We start from the raw sequence: 27385 nt of genomic DNA, 5'->3' as shown, positions 1-27385 counted from the left end.
TGGCCCATACGGGCAGGGGTACCTTTACCTTTAAGTCCTACAGAAACAATTGTGTTCCTTACAGTGACACACTAAGCAAATTGGGAGGGTGACCAATGGCTTCTTCTTAAAAACACTCAATCTTAAGCGATTTAAACAGTGGCCCAGCATTAATGGGCGGAAGCTTTGCAAGCTACAAAAACCCAACACCTTCTGTTGCCAATGATCAAGTCCTGACAATTAGCAGCAGTTTGAGGCAGAAAGAGGCTGGGTAAAGGTTTAAGACCTTGTGGAAAGCCGGAAAACCAAAAACAACAAAAGGCACTTTAAAGATAAGGGCCCATTACCAGTGCTTGGAATGAACTCATTCAATTTAACAAAGTTCACTGAATTACGGTAGTTCAAGCTTCTCTGAACTACAGCCGAAAGTAGTTCTTCAGATATCTAAAGGGCTGCCACATGGAGCAAGCTTGTTTTCTCCTGCTCTGGAGGGTAGGACCCGAACCAATGGCTTCAAGTTCCAAGAAAGGAGATTCCAGCCAAACACCAGAAAGAACTTTCTGACAGTAAGAGCAGATCCCCACGAGTCCATCACAGTGAAACAGATTCCCTCGGAAGATGGTGGAGTCTCCGTCCTTGGATGCTTTTTAGCAGAGGTCTATGGTCATCTGTCATGTATGATCTAGTTGAGATTCCGGCATAGCAGGGGGTTGGACTAGATGGCCTCTGGGGGTCCCTTCCAATGCTACAATTCAATGAGTTAGGTCTGCTTGTGGCTGTTTGCATTTCCAGAAGGCTTCCATGGGTGTGGTGCCCTTCTGTTGTTAGGTCTTGGAAGACTTCCAGTGGTGAATCCCATCAGCATGCATACATAAAGAGCCTCGGGGGGGGGGGTTAAACTGCACTTGGTAAGAGGAAGAGTGGAATTTCCTAAATGACTGCAGCAAAAGGGAGAAAAGCTGATTCCTCACTTCTGCTGGTTGGAATCAGCAAAAATGTTTTAGAAAGAAAAAAGGAGCATTTTCACATCTTAGTCTGCAGGGGGGGCTAGAACCTAAGAACATCATTCTCCTGTGAGATTCTCTTTGCTGGAAAAGCCAGAAATGCTTTCAGAGAATCAACGTTCAAAACAGCCCTTATAATAGTCTTGAGCAGATAGAATAGGAGAGGGGTGTCCCAAGGGAAACAGAAGAAATAAATAACTAAAAAAGAGGGGGTGAACCATCTAGACTAGATAGATAGATGATTGATAGATAGATAGATAGATGATAGATTAGATAGATAGATGATAGATAGATGATAGACAGACAGATAGATGATAGATAGATGATAGATATAGATGATAGAGATAGATAGATAGATAGATAGATAGATAGATAGATAGATAGATAGATAGATGATAGATAGATAGATAGATAGATAGATAGATAGATAGATAGATAGATATAGATAGATAGATAGATAGATAGATAGATAGATAGATAGATAGATAGATAGATATAGATAGATAGATGATAGATAGATAGATGATAGATATAGATGATAGATGATAGATAGATAGATAGATAGATAGATAGATAGATAGATAGATGATAGATAGATAGATGATAGATAGATAGATAGATAGATAGATAGATAGATAGATAGATAGATGATAGATAGACAGACAGACAGATAGATGATAGAGATAGACAGATGATAGATGATAGATAGATGATATAGATGGTAGATAGATATAGATACAGATATAGATAGATAATAGATAGATAGATGATAGATAGATGATAGATTAGATAGATGATAGATAGGTGATAGATAGATGATAGATTAGATAGATAGATAGATAGATAGATAGATAGATAGATGATAGATAGATAGATAGATAGATAGATAGATAGATAGATGATAGATAGATAGATAAATAGATAGATGATAGATGATAGATAGATAGATAGATAGATAGATAGATAGATAGATAGATAGATAGATAGATGATAGATAGATAAATAGATAGATGATAGATAGATAGATAGATAGATAGATAGATAGATAGAGATAGATAGATAGATAGATAGATAGATAGATAGATAGATAGATAGATGATAGATAGATTCAGCATTAAAATCTTAATTCATAGCTCCTTAAAACTGAACACTCTCCATCATAGGTGGAGATTATGTTTCACATAATTTGCAATACAGCAACCCCAGGGTTGTGTTGTGCAGGTTCTGTCCAGTTCCCCTATAGAGATGAGTTGCCCATGCTCTAGCTAACTTTTAAGTTAGATGACTGCAATGCACTCTGTTTGGGTCTTGCCTTTGAAGACCATCCAGAAAACCACAAGACACAAGATCAGGAGATCATATCTTGCCTATCTTAAAATAACTCCTGCCTCCCAGTAAGTTTCCACGCTCTGTCCAAAGTGCTGATATTAGCCTTTGAAAACCCTGTACTGCTAGTACCCAGATATTTGCTGGATCACCTTCTGTCAGAACAATCTACACATCCTGTGCTATCGTGACCTGAAGCCGTTTCCTGGTGCCCCCACTGTCTGAAGTGTAGCAGGAGCAGCAGGAGAGGCAGAAAGAGAGGGAGGCTCTTCAGTGGTGGCTCCTCATCTCTGGAGTTCCTAAATACCAATTTACCACTAGAGGCTGACCAATTAGGGTGAATGAGACCTTGTGCCACCAACCTCAGCCTGCCCTCAACGTATTTAAAGTTGTTTCCAGGTGACTTTTCTGTATTCCTTGAAATCCCATTCAGTTTGCATTTGAAGGCAAACATACCCAATTCACACTTTACAAAATGATATAAGAGCCAAAACATAGCCATCAGTCATGTGGGGTGTGTGTGGGGGGGTGCATAAACATGCATATTACTTGTGAAAACACAAAAAATGCATTATTTTAGAGAGAACAACAATGCTTGTAAAAGTGTACATATTTGGCAAAATTGCCTACAAAAATGTGTGTGCTGTGTGAAATCCACATTGAAATGCTGATGAATTTTCATGAAGGCTTATTTGTTCAAGGAAGTTGCAAACTGATGTGGAACTGTAGGGAACTGAACTTGTAGCTGGGAAAAATGAGAAAGTGTGACAAACTGAAATTGACAGATTTGCCCTTCCCTATATGTAGGTGCTCCTTCATGGATCACTGCCTTGTTGTGGCGAAGGGGCTTGAATAACTCAGAGAAGCTATGAGCTATGCCACACAGGGCCACCCAAGATGGACAGGTCATAGTGGAGAGCTTTGACTAAACGTGATCCACCTGGAGCAGAAACTGGCAAGCCACTCCAGTATCCCTGCCAAGAAAACTCCATGGACAAAAACAACAGGCATATGACAGTCGCCTGGTGTGCTCTGGTCCATGGCGTCAGGAAGAGTCAGGCATGACTAAACAACTAAACAACAACAAATATGTAGGTAAGATCAGTGTCCAGGCTCCCATTCAGGCCACAATGGCAGAGGCTCCCAGGTGAGAGTAAATCCGCTCCACTTCCCCATGGGGAAGAGTTGTGGTGGACCGCGTGGCCACCCACTCTCCTCCGGGAGTCCCCCGTTGTCCAGGAGATCCTGGCCATGTCAGCGACCAGTCAGTCAATCCGCTGGCCAGGGGGACATGGTTGAGACCATTTAAGCAGAGGCGTGAGCCGGAGGGCTTCCTCTTGGAGCTCATGTTGGATGGAGCTCATGTTGGAGCTCATGCATCAATGGAGCTCCCCTTTCTGGTGGTTTACCCTTACCGGACTCCCTGCACATCGGGCAGGAGTCAAATATAGTCGGGTCCATTTAATGCCTAAGCCAATACCACTCACATTCTGTAACCAATTAAGTTGATGCCAAAATTTGCCCAATAACACGTGTCCTTGTGTGTGTTATTTCTCAATGAGGGGGTGGCTTCGGGGTCTCGACACGCAAGCAAGAGATCTTTATCGAGGCAGATTAAAGGTGCAGGCTCATAGCAGCCTCAAAGCTCACAGAAGCTGGAGGAGAGAGCAGGACTAGGTGGTCTGGAAGCAACAGCCCAAGCTGAAGGAGTCCAAGATCAGGGCAAGATGTTCAGAATTGCACAGGAACAACGGAGCTGTCCCAACAGGTTGGCATGCCCACCTACCATGTTCAGTCACAAAACTCCTCTGCCTTACAGGGACATTGAGTGTGCAGATGCATACTGTGTCACAGAGGACGGGTCTGTTCCTAGAGGCAGAAGTGCCGCCTAGTCCTGGACAACAAGGCTGTACCCTCCTGTTCTGATTCCAGTTCCTCCACCCCCAGTGCTTGGTTGATGCCCGCTTAATGGAAGCCTGCTGGATCAGACCCTTTTGGGTTTCCAAAGGGTCCATTCCCTCGGAAGCAACACAATGTACTCATCAGATCTGCATTTGGATGAACAGCCAATTTGGACCTGTAGCTTCTGTTTCAGTAAGTAATAGGTTGGCCATAGTCTCCTTCTGCATGTAGATCTCCTTAATGGGATTTGGACAAGATGTCTGGATGGTGAGAGCAACTGGAGAAAGTGACTGGGAAATGTCACATTTATTGTGCTGTTCTCACTATTTGGCATTGGAATACAATGAAAAGGAATGAGGAAATTATGAGACAGGTCTATGCTTATATAGCCATCCATAAATAAGGAAGAAAACCCATCCATCAAATGCAAGGAACACTACATATTATTCCATTACAAGCCACAAATATCTGTCAATCATTCTAATACGATTCTTGACCTTGAACCAAGAAAGATTCTATATTGAAAGAAGGAAGAGCCAGCAAGGAAAGGAAGAGGAGATAAAAGATTTTCAACTACAGAGGGAATCTATTTATGCCTTAGGACTTGGTAATGCATACTCTTAAGGCCACACTGTTTTGGATTTTCTATTACCCCTTTGCTATAAGGGCAGACATAAAATGAAGATGTAAGACCTCTTTGCTTCTGCAGTGTATAGTGAGTAAACAGAAAATCCCAACCAACAAACTGAGAATTTAACAATGTTGGGGAAAGATTCCTCACCCTCCAAACTAGTTTATTGAAGAAACTTCTGCAGTGACAGTCACTGTTAAGTATAATTGTTCAATTGCACACTGAAATGGAGAGTGCCTGTATGTATATTGCTGAAGGGCTTAACATTGGAAAATTCCACTAGCGTATACTAAGCTAGAAGAGAGCTCTCTGAGATTCTAGCTAGGTTAATGATTAACTGTTGCTGTCCTCTGCTCTTTCACATGCGTGTTTAACCTTAGGTCACATGATTATGGTAGAAATTAAAACTGTGGCACCATGGTTTGGGAGACTGTACCTGAGCCACCTGTGTGCTTGCTTAGACCGCTGTCCAGGTGCTTAAACTGCTCTGGGAACTGTAGTTCTGTGAGGGGAAGTGGGGGCTCCAAACAGCTCTCAGCATCCTTAGCAAACTACATTTCCCAGGATTCTTTGGGGGAAGCCATGGCTGTTCAAAGCAGTCTCATGGTGTTTTAAATTCACGCTGTGGATATGGGTCGAGCTTTTTCTTGTGGGGTGCTTTGCCAATAAATCGGCAGGAGCCACACACTGAGGATCTTGACACAACCACAGGTTTAACTGGAGTAAAAGGAAAGCTAAATCACTAGACAAAATGCAGCCAAGGCTTTCTGAAAAATGCCTACGCTGTATGGTAAGAACAGAGCAGGAAGATTTTCTAAGAAGCAAGAAAAAGATCAGACAACTGGCTGCTTTTAAGATCTTGACTTTTCCCCTCTCCAGTCGCTCGGATTCTTTTTGTTGCTCTAAGTGTCTCCGAAAGGTCATAAGCTAAATATACAGTATTTAGTGAATAAGTAACTGGATAACATCAGGAAGCAAGAAAACGTTGCAATTTTCTTAATGGCCACCAGCACAAGGTTTATGGTTTAGAAATTGAATTGTAGGAACCTACTATACTATCCCGTCCCTCCCCCCCACTTCCCTGTAACAACCCCGTTGAAGTCAACAAATTGCCAAGATAAATAGTCTTGGATGCTCAGCCTATGTTTCGGCTGAGCTAATTTAGAGTGCTTTGCAGCAGGTACTGGAAGATGATGGAAGGCCACAGAACAGAGTCACCGAATGTCAGGGACTGACTGAACCCTGAGCAGTGGTGGCTGGATACTGATGAGTGGGCGCCGGGAGATAGAGGGATGGAGACTGACTTAGGAGAAGGGATCAGTGATCTGGGGGAGCCTGAAACAGCCAGGAGATGAGAGGTAGAGGCAGCAGAAACTGGAGGATTGGAGAGTGAGGAACAAGTGCAGTAGGAGGAGAGAGAGGACAGGCTGGTGGAGAGTCAAGGGCTTCCATATCTCCTGCTGCTGCCCCAGGACCAGGAGAGGATTGAAGAGGGAGGAGCAGAAGGTGACATGCAGGTGGAGTCTTTGTCTGCTTGCACACAGCTTGGATGGAGGAGATACACTAGCTGAGGTCAGAGGCGGGGCCTCTCTCTTGTGGCAACTGCCTCATTGGGTGCACACCTAGAAGTAACTGAGAAACATAGGCAGGGCCGGATTTAGGTTTGATGAGGCCCTAAGCTATTGAAGGTAATAGGGCCCTTTATATGTCCAGCTGTCCCTTGTCAACAACAAATTGCTGCTGTTCTTTGTGTTGAATATATGCTATATGGTAATTTATGGACCTAATGGGTATCTAAAACCATTTGCACATAACAAATAGGAGCCTACGCAACACAAAACACTGTTGCTGTATGTAGGTTTTATTTTATTTGTTTTTTACCTTATATTTTGGAAATGTACATCCAGGGTTGTTGTTTTTCCTTTAAGTTTTTTTTTGGGGGGGCCTAAGCTATAGCTTGTTTAACTTATATGTAAATCCGGCACTGGACGTAGGACTGATGGGCATGCCTTTCCCTATCTTCCAAGTGTCCTTTTGCCACTATGCCATATGCTTATAGCATTGGTGAGCAAGAGTTTATTCTAACGCTCTCATCTTCCAGTCTTAGACGATTATGATGATTATTCCATTCGCCAGGAAATGTTTTACGAGGGGCTCTAAAACAGTGTGCAACACAACGTCATTTCTTTTACGGCTTGTGGAAATAGCAGGCCCATCGGTACCTCCAGTACAAACATACTTCCAATCATTACACCCGAGGGTATTGTTATCTGAAAGCTAAATGTAGGCCAGGACCATTTGCAATATTTATTGAATACTAATGCAAAAAGTTAATTTCCAACCCTGCCGGTGCCAAATTTTAAAAGTGGAAAATAATCATCTTTTAATCAAAAAACAAAATAATACACTGTCATCATAAGCTCAAGATGGGTTGTAACTTTAAACGGCCACTCCTCTGGGGGAAGCTTTTCTCAGCATCATCCATCTTTTGCTTATAGAAATTAATATGGTTTTATTAACTCCCTGCCTCTATTTGCATTAACAAATATATTTTACATGGTACCACATAGACCCTCTCTTTCCCCAGGCTCCAAGTATCAGGGAACATTAGACTAAAATATAAGGACATAGGAACATAGGAGGAACCTGCCAGGTCAGGCCAAACCCCCATTTAGACCAGCTTTCTGGTTCTCACTATAGCCAACCAGAAGCTTAGAGGAAGCCTGCAAGCGGGACCTGAGCACAATGGCCTTCTCCCCTCCTGTGGTTTCCAGAAACTGGTATTCAAAAGCATATTGCCTCCAAAAGCAGAGGCAGAACAGAGCCACCATAACTAGTAGCCACTGGTGATGAGCCACTCCACGAGATTGTCTAACTCTCTTTGAAAGCCAACCACATTCTTGGCCATCACTGCCTCTTTTAGCAGACCCTCCAAATGTCCCTATTTTCCAAGGACAATCCCAGATTTACAGACGCTGTCCTAGTTTCTGATTGGATCCCAGAACGTCCTGCTTTTCTATAGGATGTCCCTATTTTCACCAAAGAGATGTTGGAAGGTATGGAGTTATGTGACCCCCGAGCCAAGGAAATAGGTAACTATGCAACCTTTAGAAGACACCTGTAAAGGGAAGCTTTTTTAATGCTTAATGTTTTTATATATGTTAGAAGCCGCCCAGAGTGCTGGGGCAACCCAGTCAGGTGGGCGAGGTATAAATATTATTATTATTATTATTATTATTATTATTATTATTATTATTATTATTACAGTGGTACCTCGCAAGACGAATGCCTCGTAAGACGAAAAACTCGCAAGACGAAAGAGTTTTCCGTTTTTTGAGTTGCTTCGCAAGACGAATTTCCCTATGGGCTTGCTTCGCAAGACGTCTTGCAAGTTTGTTTCCTTTTTCTTAAAACCGTTAATGCATTCCTATGGGAATCCGTGCTTCGCAAGACGAAAAAACTCGCAGAACAAATTAATTTCGTCTTGTGAGGTATCACTGTATTATTGAATAGGACATCCCTATTTTCATCAGGGAAATGCTGAAGGGTATGTTTTAGGAGTGAGTTCCATAACTACATGCTGTGTGAAGTAGTAAGCCCCTTTTCTTAACTCCCCTCCCTCATTTTCTTGTATGCACATTTATTTTACTGTATGTGTGCATGTCGGATGAAGGAAAGAAGTACAACAATGCGTCAGGCAAAGAGGAGACAAGCTCTGGTGCTCCCACTACAGGTGTGCGGGTTGCATTTGTGTTTCAGACTTCAAAACTCTTTCAGATTCATTGCAGAGTTGCAAAAAGAAAGAAAGTTACTTCACAACTTGCTTAAAGCTAGATTGTTTTACAGAACAATGGGAGGTTTTTTGGGGGGAGGGGTGTTCCAATAAATTTATAGCTCCTGAAGAAGGAGTTTTGAACTCCAAAACATGAAGAGTAACCACAATGAATATCTTTTCTGTTTTTGTGTATCATTTTGCTTTGTGGTTTGTGTTATCACTGTGGAAAATCTAATAAAAATTTATTGAAAACACAATGAATATCTTTCTTCAGTAAAAGCACTGGAGTTTGATTCTTCGTTGTCTGACGCCGTTGTGGGCACTATAGATTTATCTGATGTGGGTACCAAACAGCCAATACTCTATTGAGTAAATTAGTCCCAATGGAAGACGGAGATTATCTGATTCACACCCACCCATACAGAATGCTTACAAAAATGGGGTTCAGCATGTGCGCACACTGAAAGAAAATGTGATGGAACTCAGATTGATCAGTCAAGCGATTCAGCTGCAAAACTGTAAAGGTGTGTCTGTGTGTTCACTTTATGTTTTTATATGTGTGTGTTTAATGTAAGCTATCACGGGCCAGATGGTAAGATACCAAACAGAATTAATTTAACACATTTTCTTCAAGATGTTACAATATTCAACAGCGTCTGCAATAAAGTCTCCCCCGCCTCCATCCAAGAAAAATTCAGCTCTGGTTCCTCCCACCAAACCATATTTTATGCGAGGTATTTTGTTTCCATTTCTGATCAGAGCAGACAACTGCGAACTCTAATACAGTGGTGACTCGGGTTACATACGCTTTAGGTTACATACGCTTCAGGTTACAGACTCCACTAACCCAGAAATAGTACCTCAGGTTAAGAACTTTGCTTCAGGATGAGAACAGAAATCGTGCTCCAGCGGTGCGGCAGCAGCAGGAGGCTCCATTAGCTAAAATGGTGCTTCAGGTTAAGAACAGTTTCAGGTTAAGAACGGACCTCTGGAACAAATTAAGTACTTAACCCGAGGTACCACTATAATGGTCAATGGAAGAAAGGAAGAAAAAAACTCTGCACCATCATTACCAAACAGGAGCAGGGGAGGGAGGAAGAGATTTCACTTTTGGGGAGAAATGAGGAACTCAGTGACATCAAAGTCCCACCCGTACTATACTATACATTTACAGCAATATCATGCCACTTTAAGCAATCAAGGCTTCTCTGAATGAACCCTGGAATCTGTAAAGGGTACTGCTAAGAGCCATTAGGAGAGCCTTATCCCATTCATAGACTGGCTCGGGATTACCAAACTTGGGTCTCCAGCTGTTGTTGGACTACAACTCCCATCATCCCTAGCTAGGAGGTCCAGCAACAGCTGGAGACCCAAGTTTGGGAAACCCTGGATTAGCTGAATGAGTAATTCCCTCCTCCTGGGAAACTTGTGGAACTGTGGCTCTTCAAGGGGAATCAGGTGTCTCCTAACAACTCTCAACTTTAACAGGCTACAATCCCCAGGATTCTTTGGGGGAAGCCATGACTGTGTGAAGTAGAATGATACTACTTTAAATGCACAATGCAGACGAGGCCCCAAAACTGATACAGTCGCCCATTCCTAGCAACAGAACTATACTGTACTTTGTGTCTGCAACCTGACCCAGGTCCAGCCCTTAACATCGCCAGGTAGTGCTGAGAAGACCCCATCTCCAAAACCTCAGAGAGCCCCTGCCAGCCAGTCTAGTCAATAATGACTTTAACAGACCAATAGTCTGTCTCAGCTGCTTCCTGTGTCCATGTATGAATATCCAATAATTCTTACACTATAGCTGTTTGCTTTAGTAGGACAAAGAGTCACACATGGCAGCAGTGGACAGCTTCCACCCCTTCTCCAAATTGTTTAGCACCCCCTGCCCCGGCCAAAGTTCAAAAGCCACCTGCAAGCAATCAGTTTAAACCTCTGGCAAAAGTGATTCTTCCAGCTGTAACCTACTGGGCAAGGGAGGAAGATAACAAAGAGAAGTGACTCCTCCAATTACATTTGACTCTGGTTCCACCTGCAATTAGTAGGCGACCCCTGATATATTAACCGAGTGACAATGTGGCATTCATCAGGGAGGAAAGTTGGCCACACTTGTTATAGGAGAGACACAGGCATCATTGAGGTTGTCACTGAGCAACACCCACATACAAACCTGTGATGGCCTGGGAATCAGATTTGGAGGCTGAACCTGAGGAATCCCAGCCTGCACAGTATTCCCTGCTTCCAGAACCAGCTGAGCCGGGGCTGGGACATGAGCCTGAAGGGTCCTCACCTGTGCTGGATCCTCAGGTGCAGGGACCAGCTGAGTCTGCTTTGGCTCCTGAGGCGATGGAGGACCCATTGCCTGCAGGTGCTCCACCCTCAGCCCCTTCAGAGGAAGCTGAGGTTGCCTCTGGGTCCGGTAACCCTCCAACCTCTCCTGAGCTGCAGAGGCTCAGGGCAGAGAGGCGGAGGGAACTTAGGCCAGGCCAGGCCAGGAGAGGCGAGTCACCTGAGGATCGGGTCCACCCTATGCCTTGGGGCAGATAAAAGCCAGTCAGCCCCAGTCCCAAGTTGCGGGAGTAACATCATTGGTTATCTGTTCCAGCCTGATCCCTGGCCTGCTTCCCTGCCGGAGCTCCTGACCTCACCCGACACCCTGCCCTGCACCCAGCTTCAACTTCTACAGACTGCCTTCATATTGCACCATCAACCTCGGACTGGACTCAGACCTCACCTCTCAGTTAGCCCCCAGGACCAGCACAAAACCTCTAGTACTGCTTTACCCAGAGTCAGTCTACTGTTCCATCTAGACTAGAATTTCCCAAACTTGGGCCTGCAGCATTTTTTTTTTGGGGGGGACTACATTTCCCATCATCCCTGACCACTGGTCCTACTAGCTAGGAATGATGGGAGTTGTAGCCCCAAAACAGCGGGAGAGCCAAGTCTGGGAAACACTGATCTACACCACTACTCCTTATTCTAGTTGGTGGTGGATTTCCAAGTTCTTAAGCACTTGAGATCCCTATTAGGAACATAACTGGAACCTGCTGCATCAAACCAGTGGCCCATCTTGTCTACCCATCTGCTCTAACCACAGCTGGCCGGCTGGCCCTATGGGAAGCCCACAAACAGAACCTGAGCACAACAGTATTGCTGTGGAGCACCCCAAAACTACAATGTCTCCATGCATGCCAAACACTCCTACCCCACCCTTGACCTTCCAACACTGAGTAGGACTAGGGCTTCCAAGCATGCTTAAGACATCTTGGATTATATTCCAGGGAGCTCTATTTGCCTTTGACTGATAGGTCCCTAGAAGGCAGGAGTATACATTTGTTTTGGGGGGATTGGCAGGCAGCATAAATTCTGGTGGAGTCCAATCTTAAATTAATAAGATTGTCAAAATAAAGCCAGGATAGAAGCCTGTGTATTTGATACAGTCACGTCAATCCATTCTTCCCTCCTTCTCTGAAACCCACCCACTGCTTTCTTTTCAATTAGCAGTTCTTGGATGGGGAGTAATGAAAGCAGTTGCTAAAGAGCACTCACACATCAACGTTGAGGCTGCAAATCCAAAACTTTAAATAGCATGTTGTAAATCGCTTGTCACTGCTGTCAACTTGCCTTGGAACAGCACAGCAAGACGCAATCCAAACTCATCGGCTTCGCTTCCCCCCCCCCCAACTGTTGGCACAACCAATCAGACACATCTCCCCTTCCCAGCTTCAATTTCTACTGTCTCACTAACACTCTACCAAGACAGGTGTGCCCCACCATTGACAAAAAAAAGTGGGGGAGGAAGTAAAATGGTTTAATCCTCTCCCACACCTGGATCCAGTTTTGGCAGCTGGGTCCTTGTCACACAACCCAGGCTGCATTCACACAACAGTTTATTCCATTTGGTGGGTGTTTCCCTAATGATCAATTTCCACCTTATCTTTGAGCTTTCACACAGTCTAAAAACCCCTTCTGGAAATATAGCAGACTGTAGCACAGGATGAGGCAGGATGCACATCAGGCAGGGCTCTTTTGAGCATGGATCAAGCAACGAGGAAGATCTCCAGGTAGACTCTACACATGAGTAGCATCACTACCCCTCGTGGGGGGGAAATCCCATTGCCCTGTGCGAATAGGTACTTTCTTTTAGCAGTCCTGAATCTCCCAACATTCAGCTTCATTAGAGGTCCATGAGTTCCAGTATAATGTGAGAGGGAGATTATGCTCCTTCTCCAAACCATTCAATGTTTTATACACCTCTCCAACCTGTCTCCCTTTTCTCTAAATTTCTAAGCCTTGCAGATGTTCCTCTTTGTGTGTGTTGTGATGCACGAGTGCAATGCCCAGCTTTATATTATGAGGTACTTCTTGGCCAGATGGCTATCTTCAACACTTCCAAGGAAGCATTTCCTGAACAGTGGAAAGACCACTGCAGTCAGCACCGGGTGACATGGACATGCCTGGAGTCTGGCGTTACAGTTCATTAAAAGTGACACAATCCGACAAGGAACAAGATGAATTTCTCATTCTGACTGTGCGCCAACTGATATTTCCTTCCTACTTGGAACTGCTCAAAACCTCCCGTCTTTTTTTCACAGGATTCTCAGATTTGGAACACCAGCACTCAAATATTGTGTTGGAAATATGGAATGTCACATATTGAATATTTACTGGGCTCTAACCAGATGCTACTATGTGGAGCTAAGAAGTACAGAAATAAAACAATTAATAATCATCATAATAAATGTGCTCTTATAATAAACTGTTTAGAACAGTTTCAGTCTTTGCAGAAGACTTTTTTTTTCATTTCAACCAATCCTTGTTTAAGCCTTCTGCCAGATATTCAGAGGGTGCTTTATGTTGTTGTGAGCAAGCTTGCAAGACAAGAGGTTTGCTCGTGTCCAGTTTGTTGGATCTACCTTTACATTAGACCAGGCTTCCTCAACCTTGGCCCTCCAGATGTTTTGAGACTACGATTCCCATCATCCCTGACCGCTGGTCCTGCTAGCTAGGGATCATGGGAGTTGTAGGCCCCAAACATCTGGAGGGCCGAGGTTGAGAAAGCCTACATAAGACCCTCCCTTAAGCAATCTCAGAAAAACCCTTGCGTGCTTTGGGGACTCCCAAGAAGCAAACTGTGCCAGAAAGCTTTTCTATAAAGATTCATAAGGCAGCTCATTTTGTTTCACATCAGGCAGGGCATTTAGCACCACTGAGAGGTTGCATGTTGTGTCCAAATGAGCATAAGCAGGCATGCAATATGGGAGAAATGGTTGGGATCAGATGCCTGGCCACCATCTCTCCACTTCTGAGTAGCCTCACCTTCCCACCCAAGTTCAAAATGCAGGTAAACTTGCATTTTGAAGAGTTTGGATTTGATATCCCACTTTATCACTACCCAAAGGAGTCTCAAAGCAGCTAACATTCTCCTTTCCCTTCCTCCCTCACAACAAACACTCTGTGAGGTGAGTGGGGCTGAGAGACTTCAGAGAACTGTGACTAGCCCAAGGTCACCCAGCAGCTGCATGTGGAGGAGTGGAGACGCGAACCCGGTTCACCAGATTACGAGTCTATGGCTCTTAACCGCTACACCACACTGGCTCTCTGGATCTGATTTGGGCATGGACAACAACTTGTGGGGGCATTTGATGTCAAGGAGTGGCAAGTATACAAAGTAAACAAAAGGTTAAGCAACCATCTCCTACTTGTTCATTTGAAATTTTCTCCAAAAATTTTATTTGAATTGTGTTGCAGTTCCATGGTGAATGTTTGCGTCGATGCATGTACTTCCTAAGTGCACTTGCGCACGCACACACACATGAAGCCACTTTATACTAGAAACGATCACTATTATTTCAGAAACCATATGGTCACCCCCCCAAAAAAAAATTCCTACTTAATTATGAGTACTCCGTTAAGTGTTTGCCTGTAAGAAAAGGTGAAGGAGGATCATGGCTTTTCTGGCCATCATACAGCATGGCAGGGTAGCCAAGGGCTCATGTGCTATAAACCAGCAAGTTCAACTCCCCGCACAAGCCAAGAGTGCACCCTCAGTACATAGAGATGTCATGCCAGCGTAGCATCTAGGCAACGATTGCACTATGTACTCAACAACAGGTTAGGCACCTTCCTAAGAGGCCATTCGTATTGTGCCTGTCAGCATCTGTTATGAGCCCTGCATCCAGCAGTGAACAGGACATGGAGGCTGCGGGGGCACCAGATATGGAGCAGGATCTAGATCAGGGCTCAGAGCAGACTGCAGAAGATCACTGGAGGCAACTGCACCTGAGGCAGTTGGACAATAACTCCCAGAGGGACCTCCCAGACCACCAGGGCCTATAGGGTCACAGCCCAGGTTCTCAGAGGCACTTTCCCCTGCTCCTGAAGAACCAGATTACTCCTACCAACCATCACCAGTCCAGCAGTACCAGGAGCACATCAGGAGAAAACTATGGAATGAAGGCAGAGTGTCCATCTTCAGGTCAGAAGGTTGGCCAATTAAGGTCCTGAATTTCTCTCAAGGGGGTGGAGCCTGGAGGAGGTTGAGGACAGAGGCACCAAAGGCCTCAGGCTCCTCCCAAGCTTCATAAGAGCAAGTTGCTCACTTGGAGCCATCTGTGGTCGTAATGAATAAAGCCAAACGGTGACCCATTTCCTTAAGAAGAAAGAAACTTTACAAAACCCTTCTGGAGGAAATGAAATTCTGATCCTACCAGATGGGGAGGGGAAACGAAAATATAATATAATAAATAAACCCTCGACATTTGAAATAGGGTGCTATTTGTCCATCTAAACTCACCATTGGAAACAGCCATTTCTGTCCCTGAAATCTCCAGCTCATCTGTCCTTCTATGCTCATTAGTTTTCCATTTTTTTTCTCCTTTAATTGTCATCCCCTGGGATTTTAGTAAAAAATATTTAAAACAACAGTAATCACCCTGCAGTTGTACAGCTGCAATGGACATATCTCGTAAAGCAGAAATGAAAGTTGTGGGGAGGGATCCAGCAGACACAGATCCCAGAAGCAATCCTGCTTACAAACTCATCTGCATGCACCACCTTCTGGCTCAACACCATTCCCCTAGAGCTGTGCCACCTTTGTTGCCCCCCTAGGCCAGCTGTAATACTGAGACAACCCTAGTCCCATCAGTTCCATTGACTGGAGTAGCAACTCATTTACATCTAGGAATCTTTAAGCCAGAGAAACACCCAAGACAACATCAGCTCAACTTTGACTCAACATTCCATTCCCATCTTGCCAAGAGGCAACCTCAAGGGCCCAACCCCAAGAGGAGAAAGACGTTGCAGCAGAATCCAGGAGGGAAAACAATGTCAGAGATAGCAAACAGATATGTCTAAAGTGGAGAAATAAGGCCATCCCACTCTGATACATTTTTCAACGCTTCCTACCTGACTGAGTCCTTTCAGGAACTTCTTCCTTTTCCTGAGATGTTGGCAGAGGTTGCGGTCATTCTCCCGGTCTGAGCTGTGGTGACGATGGTGCAGTCTGTTCTTTTTCAGGTGGTACGGCAGTCCATTAGTGAGCACGTCCCGTTTCTTCTTCACAAAGGGGTCCAGGCGCTTCTCCATGAGGTCATGAGGCTTCACCACAACCTCCTTCTACATGGTTGGGAGGAGAGAAAGAGAAAGGAATACAGTTGTTGTTGTGGAAGACTATCAGCTACAAGTGCAAGGTTTTAGCAAATCCAGCTAAGCTTTCAAGTTCAGTAACACGGTGGCCAACTTTTGAGCTAGATTCTGAAGCTGCCGTAGCTTAGTGGAGAGCACATGCACACGGGAAAGTCACTCTTGCCATTCCAAGAGTGGTTTATCAATCAACACCATTACTCAAGTAACTCTAGTTCTGCGAGGGGAATAGGGACCTTCTTACAACTCACAGCACTCTTAACAAACAGCAGTCCCCCCGGATTCTTTGGAAGGGTTAACTTGGGACCCATCAGCACTATACAATCTGGAACAGTGGTGGGAGACCCCATTTTGCCCAAGTTATGCCATCAGGTGTGGGGCAGATAGGGGCATGGCTGACCTGCAAAGCAGTTGGTTCTGGTGAGGTCAGACTCCTATGTATAATTTGCTCTAGGGAGCTTAGTTTGGTCAGAATCAAATACAGTGGTACCTCTGGTTATTAACTTAATTCGTTCCAGAGGTCCGTTCTTAACCTGAAACCGTTCTTAACCTGAGGTACCACTTTAGCTAATGGGGCCTCCTGCTGCCACCGCACAATTTCTGTTCTCATCCTGAGGTAAAGTTCTTAACCCAAGGTACTACTTCCGCATTAGCGGAGTCTGTAACCCGAAGTGTTTGTAACCCGAGGTGTTTGTAACCCAAGGTACCACTGTATACACTTCCAGAGTTAATGCTAAATTACTTCTGGTTATTGAACCGCTCCAAGGGCTGGGAAAATTTGTGTCCTGGGCTTTTTAGACTTGTCGCAGTGGAAGACGGGAGTGCCTGGTGTGCTCTGGTCCATGGGGTCATGAAGAGTCGGACACGACTAAACAACAACAACAACCCATATGTTATCTGAAACCACAGGGCCACATTGGTTGCCAGAGGAGATTTATTTTTTCCCCAGCACTCCTGGAGTGGCTCCAGTTGTGTGGCTCCAAGCTGGCACTGTTGCTTCTGCTGTCACCGAGGACATGGAAATACCAATGCCATTGTGAAGAGACATTTCATGGCCAGCCCACCAGGCAGAGTTCTTTTTGCTCCCTCAGGCGAAATATGCCACTTGCTTGCCATGCTGAGGCCATGCCCGCTCCACTTCCTCCTAACAGGAGCCCAGGGAGGATGTCAACAGTTGGATCAATGTGTTCGCTTGTGCAGCTATGTCTTTGCACCTGCTTATGTATCACACTGATCTCAGCATGAAAGGTTTTGACAGAAAACGTAATCCGAGTCCAAGCCCTTCATCCAGTGGGAGCCAGGACAAAGGCTGGACTTAACGCTTATCTAAGATCTCAGATATCACAAGTGTTACTCCCAATGGCAAGCAAGGAAGGAACAAGTTCTGCCGTTAAAGGTCACCTACCGATAAGACAAAAAGAATGGCTAATCCGGCAAAAAGTAAACATGAACCACGGGGGGGGGGGGGGAGACTTATCACCACTTTGTAATGCAACAAAAAAAGTAACCCAACCAGGAAAATATATAGACACATAATTCAAAAATTCAGGATGAGACATCCATGTCCAAATCAGGAGATAGTTTAATGGGCATGCTGCTATCTAGACCCTTTATTCATATAGGCCACCAGAGACATGGTCCTTAATCAAAGTCTAAATCCAATCCAAGGCAGAGGTTTACAAAGTGACAGAGGTGCCCTGGCATTAACCTTTTCCATGCAGTGAACTCTATCTGGCTGTGCTGGGAGATCATAAAAGTGGGGAACAAAAAGGAATTGCATCCTGTGAGGCCCTATGCACTCAGGTTCTGACTCTTGTTCATCTGGGGCCCACTAGACCTGCAGAACCAGCCACTATGATGAATACAAAGTGAACTATAGGTCAGAGTACAAAGCGCACTATAGGTCAGCCATGATGGATTAAACTGGATGACCCCGTGTCATCTCGGTATCATGTCTGTTATAAGCTGCCTGGATCTTGATGCTGTTTGCTAAGACCTTGGCATCCTCAGCTGAAAAACAGGCATGAAGCCAGAGCAAATGGCGCAGCAAGAGAGGGGTGGGGTGTGTCAAAGTGCCTCGGGTGGAGAACCGCTGGTGAAGCAAGGGTCCCAGTTTCCCTGCCCCCAGGTATATTAGGGTAATTTGTTACCCACCTGAATCATAGAATTGTAACATTAGGAGGGACCCTGCGGATCATCTAATCCAACCCCTTGCAATGCAGGAATATGCAACTGTCCCATACGGGGATCAAACCTGCAACCTTGGAGTTATCAGCACCACACTTTAACCAACTGAGCTAACAAACCAATACAAAAGGAAGGAAAAGTCCACCCCTGGGGTGTACAGAGAACCCTCCCCTTCCTCAGTGTGTCTGGACACCCACCCACCTAATAAACAACTGTGATTGATCCACTTGCCTTCCTCACCACATACACCATCTTACCTGGGCACTGAACGAGGCAAATATATTATGGGTTGCATACATTATGTGGCTCCTCACTAGGGGCTACTTCCTCATAAACTGGAAGAACTTGCAATGTGTGTGTGTGTGTGTGTGTGTGTGTGTGTGTGTGTGTTAGAATCATAGAATCGTAGAGTTGGAAGGGACCCTGTCCCATACAGGAATTGAACCTGCAACCTTGGCATTATCAGCACCACACTCTAACCAACTGAGCTATCCAGGTTGCAAGACTTCATGGGCCAGCCCTGCTGTCAGATCATGGGCCCATCACCCACACATTCAGCCAGCAGATGAAGAGGGTCTGCATCCATTCGGTGAGTCTCTTCCCTTCACAGGGCTTTCTTTCACGTGTCAATCAGATGTGATCAGTTCATATAAGCAGAACCAGCTTAGCGTGGAAGGAAAATGCTCTCTATTTAAATATGGCTATGCACTTATTGAATCCATCAGGGTGAACAGTAAAGTTTATAAAACACTGTGCAGACATGGCAGAGGGAGAGATCAATAGAGAGATGATTGCAGAGTAACTGGAGAATTAGATGTCAGATTTATCCCTAAACAGATTGAACGAATTGCTCTGTGATAACCCGGTAAGATGCACCATCGATACCTTTAATTCATAAGCTATGATTTCAGAATTTACTTAACTTGCAGGAAAGATGTCTTGATTTGTTAAACAGAATAGTCTGAAATGGTTAAAAGGGAAGGGGTCCCAGCCTATCAGTGCCTGAAAGGAAGACTGTTTGGCAGGACTTAAGAGTTTCTGGCTGGAAATTTAAGCTATCAGATACTAAGGCCAGATATTTAAAGCATCATTATACCCCTTAAACAATCATGGCTTTCCCCCAAAGAATCTTGAAGAATCCTTTGCCCCCAAGAATTCTTAGGAAACCCAAATTCCCCTCACAGAGCTACAATTCCCTAGGAAGAGAGGTTGATTGCATACCCGCCAAGTGTCCTGGAAAAAAATGGGACGTCCCATTTTTTTTCTGTGCTAGATTGCAGCAGACATTTTGAGTGCCATGCTTTCACCTCTAAAAAGCACTTTTTCCAGGGCCACACAAAATCACACCTCGAAAAAGTGCAGTGTGTGTTTTTTTAGCGAGATCATGGTGCAGGTCACGTGACTTGTTGTGGCGCATGTCCCAACAGACACACATCCCAATTTTTTATCTAAAAAAGTTGAAACAGTATGTGATTGTTAAATCACTCTGGGAATGAGGGGTCTATGAAGGGCATGGGGGTCCTATCACATCTGAGTACCCTTAAACTACAGCTCCCATGTTCCATCCCCAGCAACATCAATTAAAAGACTCAGAGAGCAGGTGATGAGAAATATATTTCTCTTCTTAAGACTGCTGGACCATTAGGAGGAGGGGGAAGACAAAACCTCAGCAGTACAGCAGCTGCTTTGCATGAAAAAAGTCCCCAACATTTCCAATTAGGACTGGGGGAGAACCCTGCCTGAAACCCGGAGGGTTGCTGAAAGTCATTAGTAGGAACTTCAGAAGCGGCCTATCCAACTCAGCATTATTTACACTGACTAGAAGCAGCTCTCCATGAAATCAGGCATGGTTCTCTCTCAGAGCCCTGCCTGGAGATCAAATCTGGGACCTTCTGCATGTAAAGCAGATGTTCTACAGGGAACAGAGCAAACTATGCTGAGCTAAACAGATAAATAGCTTGGCCTGGTGGAAGGCAGCTCCCTCTGTTTCTATGTGGCAGCAGGGAGGAGAGTGTTGACAACACTGGGCTATGTGAGCGGACTTCATCACCACAAGCTAATCAATGTGTGCAAATGCCACTTGAAAATGATCTACCGCTTTGCCACTTCTTTGCCGCCTACCCAAAGAAATGAGCTCATCACAAAGACTGTATGGCTCTATCTAGTAATCCTATCCCAGAGGCATTGGGTGAATTCTTTCTGAGAGTGATCTAGAAATTACAAGCCCAACTGAAGTCTCTGAAAATGCCACTTCACCAATTAACCCACTTTCATTTCTGAGAAATAGCTAGCATAAAGGAATGTCTGGTGTGTGTGTGTTTCTCTCCCCCCCCCCCACTTTTATGTATTAAAATTTTAACCGTTAAAGTCTAGGGTTGCCATATTTCTAGAAGTCAAATTCAGTACACGAAAGTTGGTGAGCTTTTAGGGGGAAATGAAACTCAAAGTTGCTGAGCTTGTTTCTGCGCCCCGCCCCCCATTATGCCAATCCCCTTAAATCATACCTACACCCATGACCCTTTCCCCTGATAATTACCTTTCAGATACAGTGGTACCTCAGGTTACAGACGCTTCAGGTTACAGACTCCGCTAACCCAGAAATATTACCTCAGGTTAAGAACTTTGCTTCAGGATGAGAACAGAAATCATGCAGCAGCAGCGGGAGGCCCTGTTAGCTAAAGTGGTACCTCAGGTTAAGAACAGTTTCAGGTTAAGAATGGACCTCCAGAACGAATTAAGTTCTTAACCTGAGGTACCACTGTACTTAAGCCTCCACAGCCCCAACTGCTCCCTGCCTTGACCTGCCCTTCTTTGGCTGGCCTGATTACAGCTACAACAGCCCTGGTTCCTGTTATAAGTGGATCGGGGCCTCCTTAAGGGGCCAGTCATATCAGAAGCCATTCTGCCTGCAGATCTTCGTAGGGCCGTTTTCAACGAGGCTCTCGCTCACAACCCTTTACTCTTTTCACAACCCAGGAATCTTATCCTCAGAAGGGAACCTCCCCACACACCAGTGAGCTGAAAGAGGCATGTGCTCCCACCTAGATCTAAAATTCGGCAATGAAAACAAATCACCATTATTTTAAAAGTCATAAGGAGGGTGGGAAGAAAGGGAAAGAGCTGTTGTTGTTTTCCCCCCCTCCCCGAGCTTTGCTCCCAGCTGATCAACCCGAGAGCAAACTGAACACAAGCACTATTTGGAAGGCAATATTATGCTCCTAGTAGTAGTAGATTAATGAATGTAATTATCTCCCATTGTGAAAGAGCAAGCTGCAAGGCCTATAATTTATAGGGTGCTATAAAGTTCTAATGTGTTTTTACGTCCATAAGCTGCTTAACCATAATCTAATGCATTTGCGCCCAACCCTCTTCCTAAGTGGTTTTCAGCCATGCAATGAGAATAAATCCCTCCAACCCGGCCACTTTCGCCTGGTGTTACTCCACTGGATAAACCAACCTTTCAGCTGGGCATTGGGAAGGCAAAATACATGGGAACACAAGAACTGCTTTCACTGATTTGGCTGAAGGCCAGAAGGCCAGGATTTATATATATATATAAGCAACAAAGCACGCACAGTTAGATACATGGAAATGCATTACAAATCGAGCAGCCCTTCCAGGGAAAAGGTTCCCCTGCTGCTCAGATTGTCAAATGAGATTTCCAGTGGTTTCCTTTTTTAAAAAAGCTTGGGGTGTCCTGGTTTTTTACTTTTTGAAATATGGCAACCCTAGAAAAGCAGATTTTTTTAAAAAAAATGGTTATAAGCATCTTTGATTTCTATCACAAACCTGCATTACATAGAACATCAGAATATCTCACACCTGTGTTACATAGAACATCAGTGCAACCCAAAATATGTACTTGCGTATTTTATTAAATGTGTTTACCCCGTAAATGGAGTCCATTTGCATCTCTCCACAGTACTAACCACTCCCCTGACTCTGATTATCTGAGACTTGACCTCCAATTCTCAGATAATCAGATGGTTAAGAATATTGATGTACAACAAGAAAAAAGATGTCAATTAGAGATTACCGGTAATTTGTAATATACGCATCAATGGGAAAATATCATGGACTTCTCTAAGAACGGAAGTAGGAAATCAGTCTTTGGGGGGAAATGTATAAAATTAATTCCAATCTGGCAATGATCTGTAACAAATTTGGAAAACCAATAGAAATTACTTGGGGGGGACTATTGTTACTATTGGGGGGGGGGAACTATTGTTACTATTCAGATATTCCTGCCCCTCTTTTAGAGAATATTTAATTATTATTTTTTCCCCTGCCTTGATTTTGCCAGCAGTCAATAGGATGGAGAATTTGAGGGAGGTCATTTTTGCACAACCTGACCCCACCACACACCCCACCACAAATATATAAAAAAACTGACTTGCATTCAAATTACTTTGCAAGACCCTCATCTTGTCCCTCCCCCCCCAATTAATAATCTGACATAGATGCATTTGAAACCCTAGCTTCAAATAAAACATCCATTAAAGATAATTTGAACAAGGGAACAAACAATCTTAAAAGCAAATCTTCTCAATGCCGGAGCGCAAGCCATTACATGGGCAGACTGCATGCGAGGGAAGAGCAGGCCAGGCTAAAAAGCTCATTGAGGATAAATTAGAAACATAGTCAATAAATAATGGATGACTTTGAATCTTCCATGGGAACAAGAGGGTACACTTCGGATTTGGTTAGGGACTAGAACAACTTGCTTGAAAGAGGTGTCCCTTCATAAGGTCAGGAGGTTTTCATTCCCTTATGTAGCCTCAGGCTGGATCTACTGTACACTGACATGTTTAACAATATTTTCCCCCGATTAGAACAATATTCTACCTCCAACAACAGAGGTAGAATGTAACTATCATGCTGCCTTTTAAAGACATCACTGAGGCCACTAAGAGACAGGTACAGGCGTTGGCTAACAGAGCCCTGCTGATTGGTGAACCAGCTGCTTTGGCTGCCGTGAAAATATCAGGCAAAGGAAGTGATGTCAGGGCTGGCTCAAGTGGCTCCCCCTCCACTTCTGGGTTGTCCAGCGCCACCAGCGCATGGCTCGAGTCCTGCCCCCCACATCTCTCTTGTTGGACTCTTCCTTCCTCTCCGACAGAGGTTGCCCATCTCTAACTTCTTGGATTGCTGCTACAGGACTCATGACACAGAACATGCTTTGCATGCAGGTCTCAGATTCAAACTCTGGCATCTCAAGTTGGAAAGATCTGAAACCTGTCCTGTCTGAAACCATGGAAGAGTCGCTGTTGGTCAGCGTAGCTCAGCCTCTCTCAACTTGGAGCCCTCTAGATGTGGCTAAAACTCCCATCATCCTTCAGCCATTGGACCTATTGGCTGGGGCTGACAGGAACTGTTGCCCAGCAACATCTTGGGGGCAGCAGGTTGAAGAAAGTTGACACAGTCAATACCAAGCTAAGGATGTAACAGTTTCCTATGGTTTGCAAGGTAATTCTGAGACCTAGAGACCTAGAGTGTCTTCCTTTGTACCTCAAAAACTTTTGATACTCTTTACCTCCAGATTAGTTTTGGTAAGCAGTAGGGAATGGAAGGATCTGTCAATTTCAGTTCTGTTTTTCCTTTTTCCAGTTTTAAATTCAGCTTGTCTTTCTGTAGCAATTTGCATTTAAAAAATTATCATGAAAATTCATCAGCATACAATATTTCTGATAAGCAATTATGAGAAACAGATATGAATAGTGAAATGGATAAATATGTAATCAAAGCTATATGGAATTGGCGGGAAGTCAATGGAATTAAAAGACTGAAAGAGTGTAACAGATATTGATAATACTTTTGTTTTCTTCTTGTTTATTGTTCTTTTGTTGTTTTTATGGATAACTGTGATTTTGTGTTATGTTTTTCTAAGTTTAATAAAGCATTTTAAAAAAGAAAAAAAAATTCACCAGCATTTTAGTGCAAACCTCTCCTAAAAAACACATTTTTATACGCAGTTTATCACTAATGCCACTGCTTTCGCAAGCCGATTCCCCTAATACCATACATTATATATACTATTTTCACTAATATCTTCATTTTTACACACTCTTTTCCCTAACGTATGTGTCTTTGTTCACACTTTAGCTGCAGAACTACAAAATTCGTAGAAATGCAAATTTCAAAGGACAGCTGCATTCTGGTTCACATATTGTTTCAGGAAGTGCGAATTTGACAAATTTGGCTTTAAATGCAAACTGCATAATAATAAAAAATAATTCCTTCACCCCACCAAGCAGCATCATTTTGCCCAATCTGAGCAGGGATGTTTCTGAATAAACATTACAGTAAGGGGCTAGGGAAGTGGGGAAACTTCAGTAGTATAAAGGAAATGATCATTTATCTAAATTAACATTCCACTCCAGATGAAGCAATTAATTAGGGGAAAGAAAACAAATCTTAGCACTTTGCTCTGATAATTAACCATGCTAAGTCTTCCATTGAAAATACTACTGTACACTGGGAAAAGGAATGTTCAGTCGTTTGATGCTACTCTTACACGAACACCCATCACACTGTGCAATAATTCCACCAGGAACTAAAACCAAGACAGCCTGCTAGCAAGAGAGACTGCTCAGCCTCTGCTAAACTGTTGGCGGTCACAGAGGAAGCCACTTTAAAGTGATGAATTATTGTTTGGATGCTCTAAGCCCTTTTATTCGTTCAGTTTGGGGAAACTGAAGGTGCTGTAGTCTACATGCTTGCCTTTCCACTGTCTGTAGAAAGCTGCTGTGCATTCATTTGCAAAGCTGTAGCCCGGGGAGAGAACTGAAAGTATCCAAGCTCTCTCTCTCTTCAGGCACTGCAATGAGCATATAGTTCCAGGTGGAGCCTGCCATCAACACCGCTAGCCCATGTGTACATGGCTGCTGTTGTTGTTGCAACGCGCTCTGTGTGGGGCTACCTTTGAAGGTGACCCGGAAACTACAATTAATCCAGAATGCGGCAGCTAGACTAGTGACTGGGAGCAGCCGCCAGACCATATAACACTGGTCCTGAAAGACCTACATTGGCTCCCAGTATGTTTCAGAGCACAATTCAAAGTGTTGGTCTGACCTTTCAAGCCCTAAACAACCTCGGCCCTGTATACCTGAAGGAGCGTCTCCACCCCCATCATTCAGCCCAGACACTGAGGTCCAGCTCTGAGGGCCTTCTGGTGATTCCCTCGCTGTGAGAAGTGAGGTTACAGGGAACGAGGCAGAGGGCCTTCTCGGTAGTGGCGGCTGACCTATGGAACCTTCTCCCATCAGATATCAAGGAAATAATCTGGCTTTTAGAAGACATCTGAAGGCAGCCCTGTTTAGGGAAGTTTTTAATGTTTGATGTTTTATCGTGTTTTTAATATTTTGTTGGAAGCTGCCCAGAGTGGCTGGGGAAACCCAGCCAGATGGGTGGGGTATAGATAATGATTTGTTGTTGTTGTTGTTGTTGTTGTTGTTGTTGTTGTTGCATTTATATCCCTGCTCAAGGTGGTGTACAGACAACTCCCTCTCTCTATTTTTTTCTCACAACAATTCTTCTGATCTAGGTTAGGGTGGAAGATCATGACTAGCCCAACATCACCCAAAGGGCTTCATAGCTTAGTGGAGAATTGAACGCTGGTCTCCCAGGTTCTAGCCCAGCCATCTAACCACTGCTCCACCCAGGCTTTCAGTTCACCTTGCATCAAGTTCATATTAATTTACATGGCCCTTAACATCTTGGGTCTAGGATACCTTAAGAGGCACCTCATTAAGTCACTGTCTAATTGCTGAGATCTTCAGGAGAGCCTTTCTTAGTGGGTTTCCCATAATATTTCATTTCATTTCACTTTTAATTTGTATATCACCTTTCCATACACAAGGCAGTTTACAAGCTGGAGAAACAGCAAAGATTGCACACCTTATAACAATCTGACGATCCAATACAAAAATGTCATAATAAAAACATAATAAAAACATAACTTTAAAATAAACAACTTATATCAAATAAAGTAATATTAAAGAATCCATTGGAATATAATAGTCCACCATGAAATTAAAGACCAGCAACAAACAATTAAACAGAAATCCACTCTAAACAATTGCAATAAATAATTTCCAAACTATGATCAATAAAAGCAACAGAAAGTCACAGTGCATAAATAACAAGATACAAATTGAGACGCAAAGACACACGACTGATGAAATTATTTTAAAAATATATCGCTGAACTCCTCTCTTCCCAGCTGCTTCTGCTGTTCCTAAAGTCATGATCTGGAAAGGCTCCTGGGGCTGGAGGATGGGGCAAGGCAGTTGGGAAAAGCCAATGCCTGGTGGACAGCAGAAAATCTCTCTCCCCTCACAGTCTCTCCCTCATAATATGACCTGAACCACGAGGAATTCAGCTTCTGCTACATTCTGTACCCATCATAGCAGCCCATCACAGAGACCCCTGAGAGTGAAGTTAGTGTTGCCATATGTCCAGAATATGGCAGTTGGAAACAGTGTCGGGGTGGAAATTGCTGAAATGTCCAGACATATGGCAACCCATGCCGGAAGTCTAGATTTTGGTGAATTTTGCAATATGAATTTTGCAGTATGGCAATCCTTGGTTAAGTGGAACCTCCTGTACTGCACAGTGTGTGTGTGTGTGTGTGTGTGTGTGTGCGCGCGCGCGCATCAGGGGTGTGTGAGAGATTCTGACAGTGATACATAGCCCATGAGGCTCAGTGAGGCCCAGTCTCACCAGGCTGGGGAAAACTGAGAGGAGTGGCAGATCCAAGAGGCCAGGAACATGCCACTTGCCATCTCCTGTGCTTGTCACCCTGCCATCTCCTCTGCCACTACTGCCATCTGCTCCTCTCCAGCCTCTGCCCACTGCCTTCAGTGAAGTGGCAAGGGCAGAAATGGAGTGGGCACCATTTCCTGTTTTGCCTCCTCCTCTGCCACCACTGCG

At 44.2% G+C, this 27385-nt stretch overlaps 1 protein-coding gene across 8 annotated transcripts in view; it reads right to left on the bottom strand.

Annotated features, from left to right (window-relative positions):
- Positions 1 to 27385, bottom strand: part of AUTS2 (activator of transcription and developmental regulator AUTS2) — a 676911-nt gene that overhangs the window by 532580 nt on the left and 116946 nt on the right. For all 8 annotated transcript variants that reach the window (XM_083714336.1, XM_083714341.1, XM_083714339.1 and 5 more), the window contains exon 2: positions 16031 to 16240. In XM_083714336.1, coding sequence (XP_083570462.1) covers positions 16031 to 16240 — 210 coding nt within the window. The remainder of the gene's footprint in view (positions 1 to 16030; positions 16241 to 27385) is intronic.

This window comes from Podarcis gaigeae (genome assembly GCF_964106915.1).
Source record: "Podarcis gaigeae genome assembly, chromosome: 15".
Classification (NCBI taxonomy): domain Eukaryota; kingdom Metazoa; phylum Chordata; class Lepidosauria; order Squamata; family Lacertidae; genus Podarcis; species Podarcis gaigeae.
Note: the sequence above shows the minus strand (reverse complement) of the source record. Positions and strands in the feature narration are given on the sequence as shown.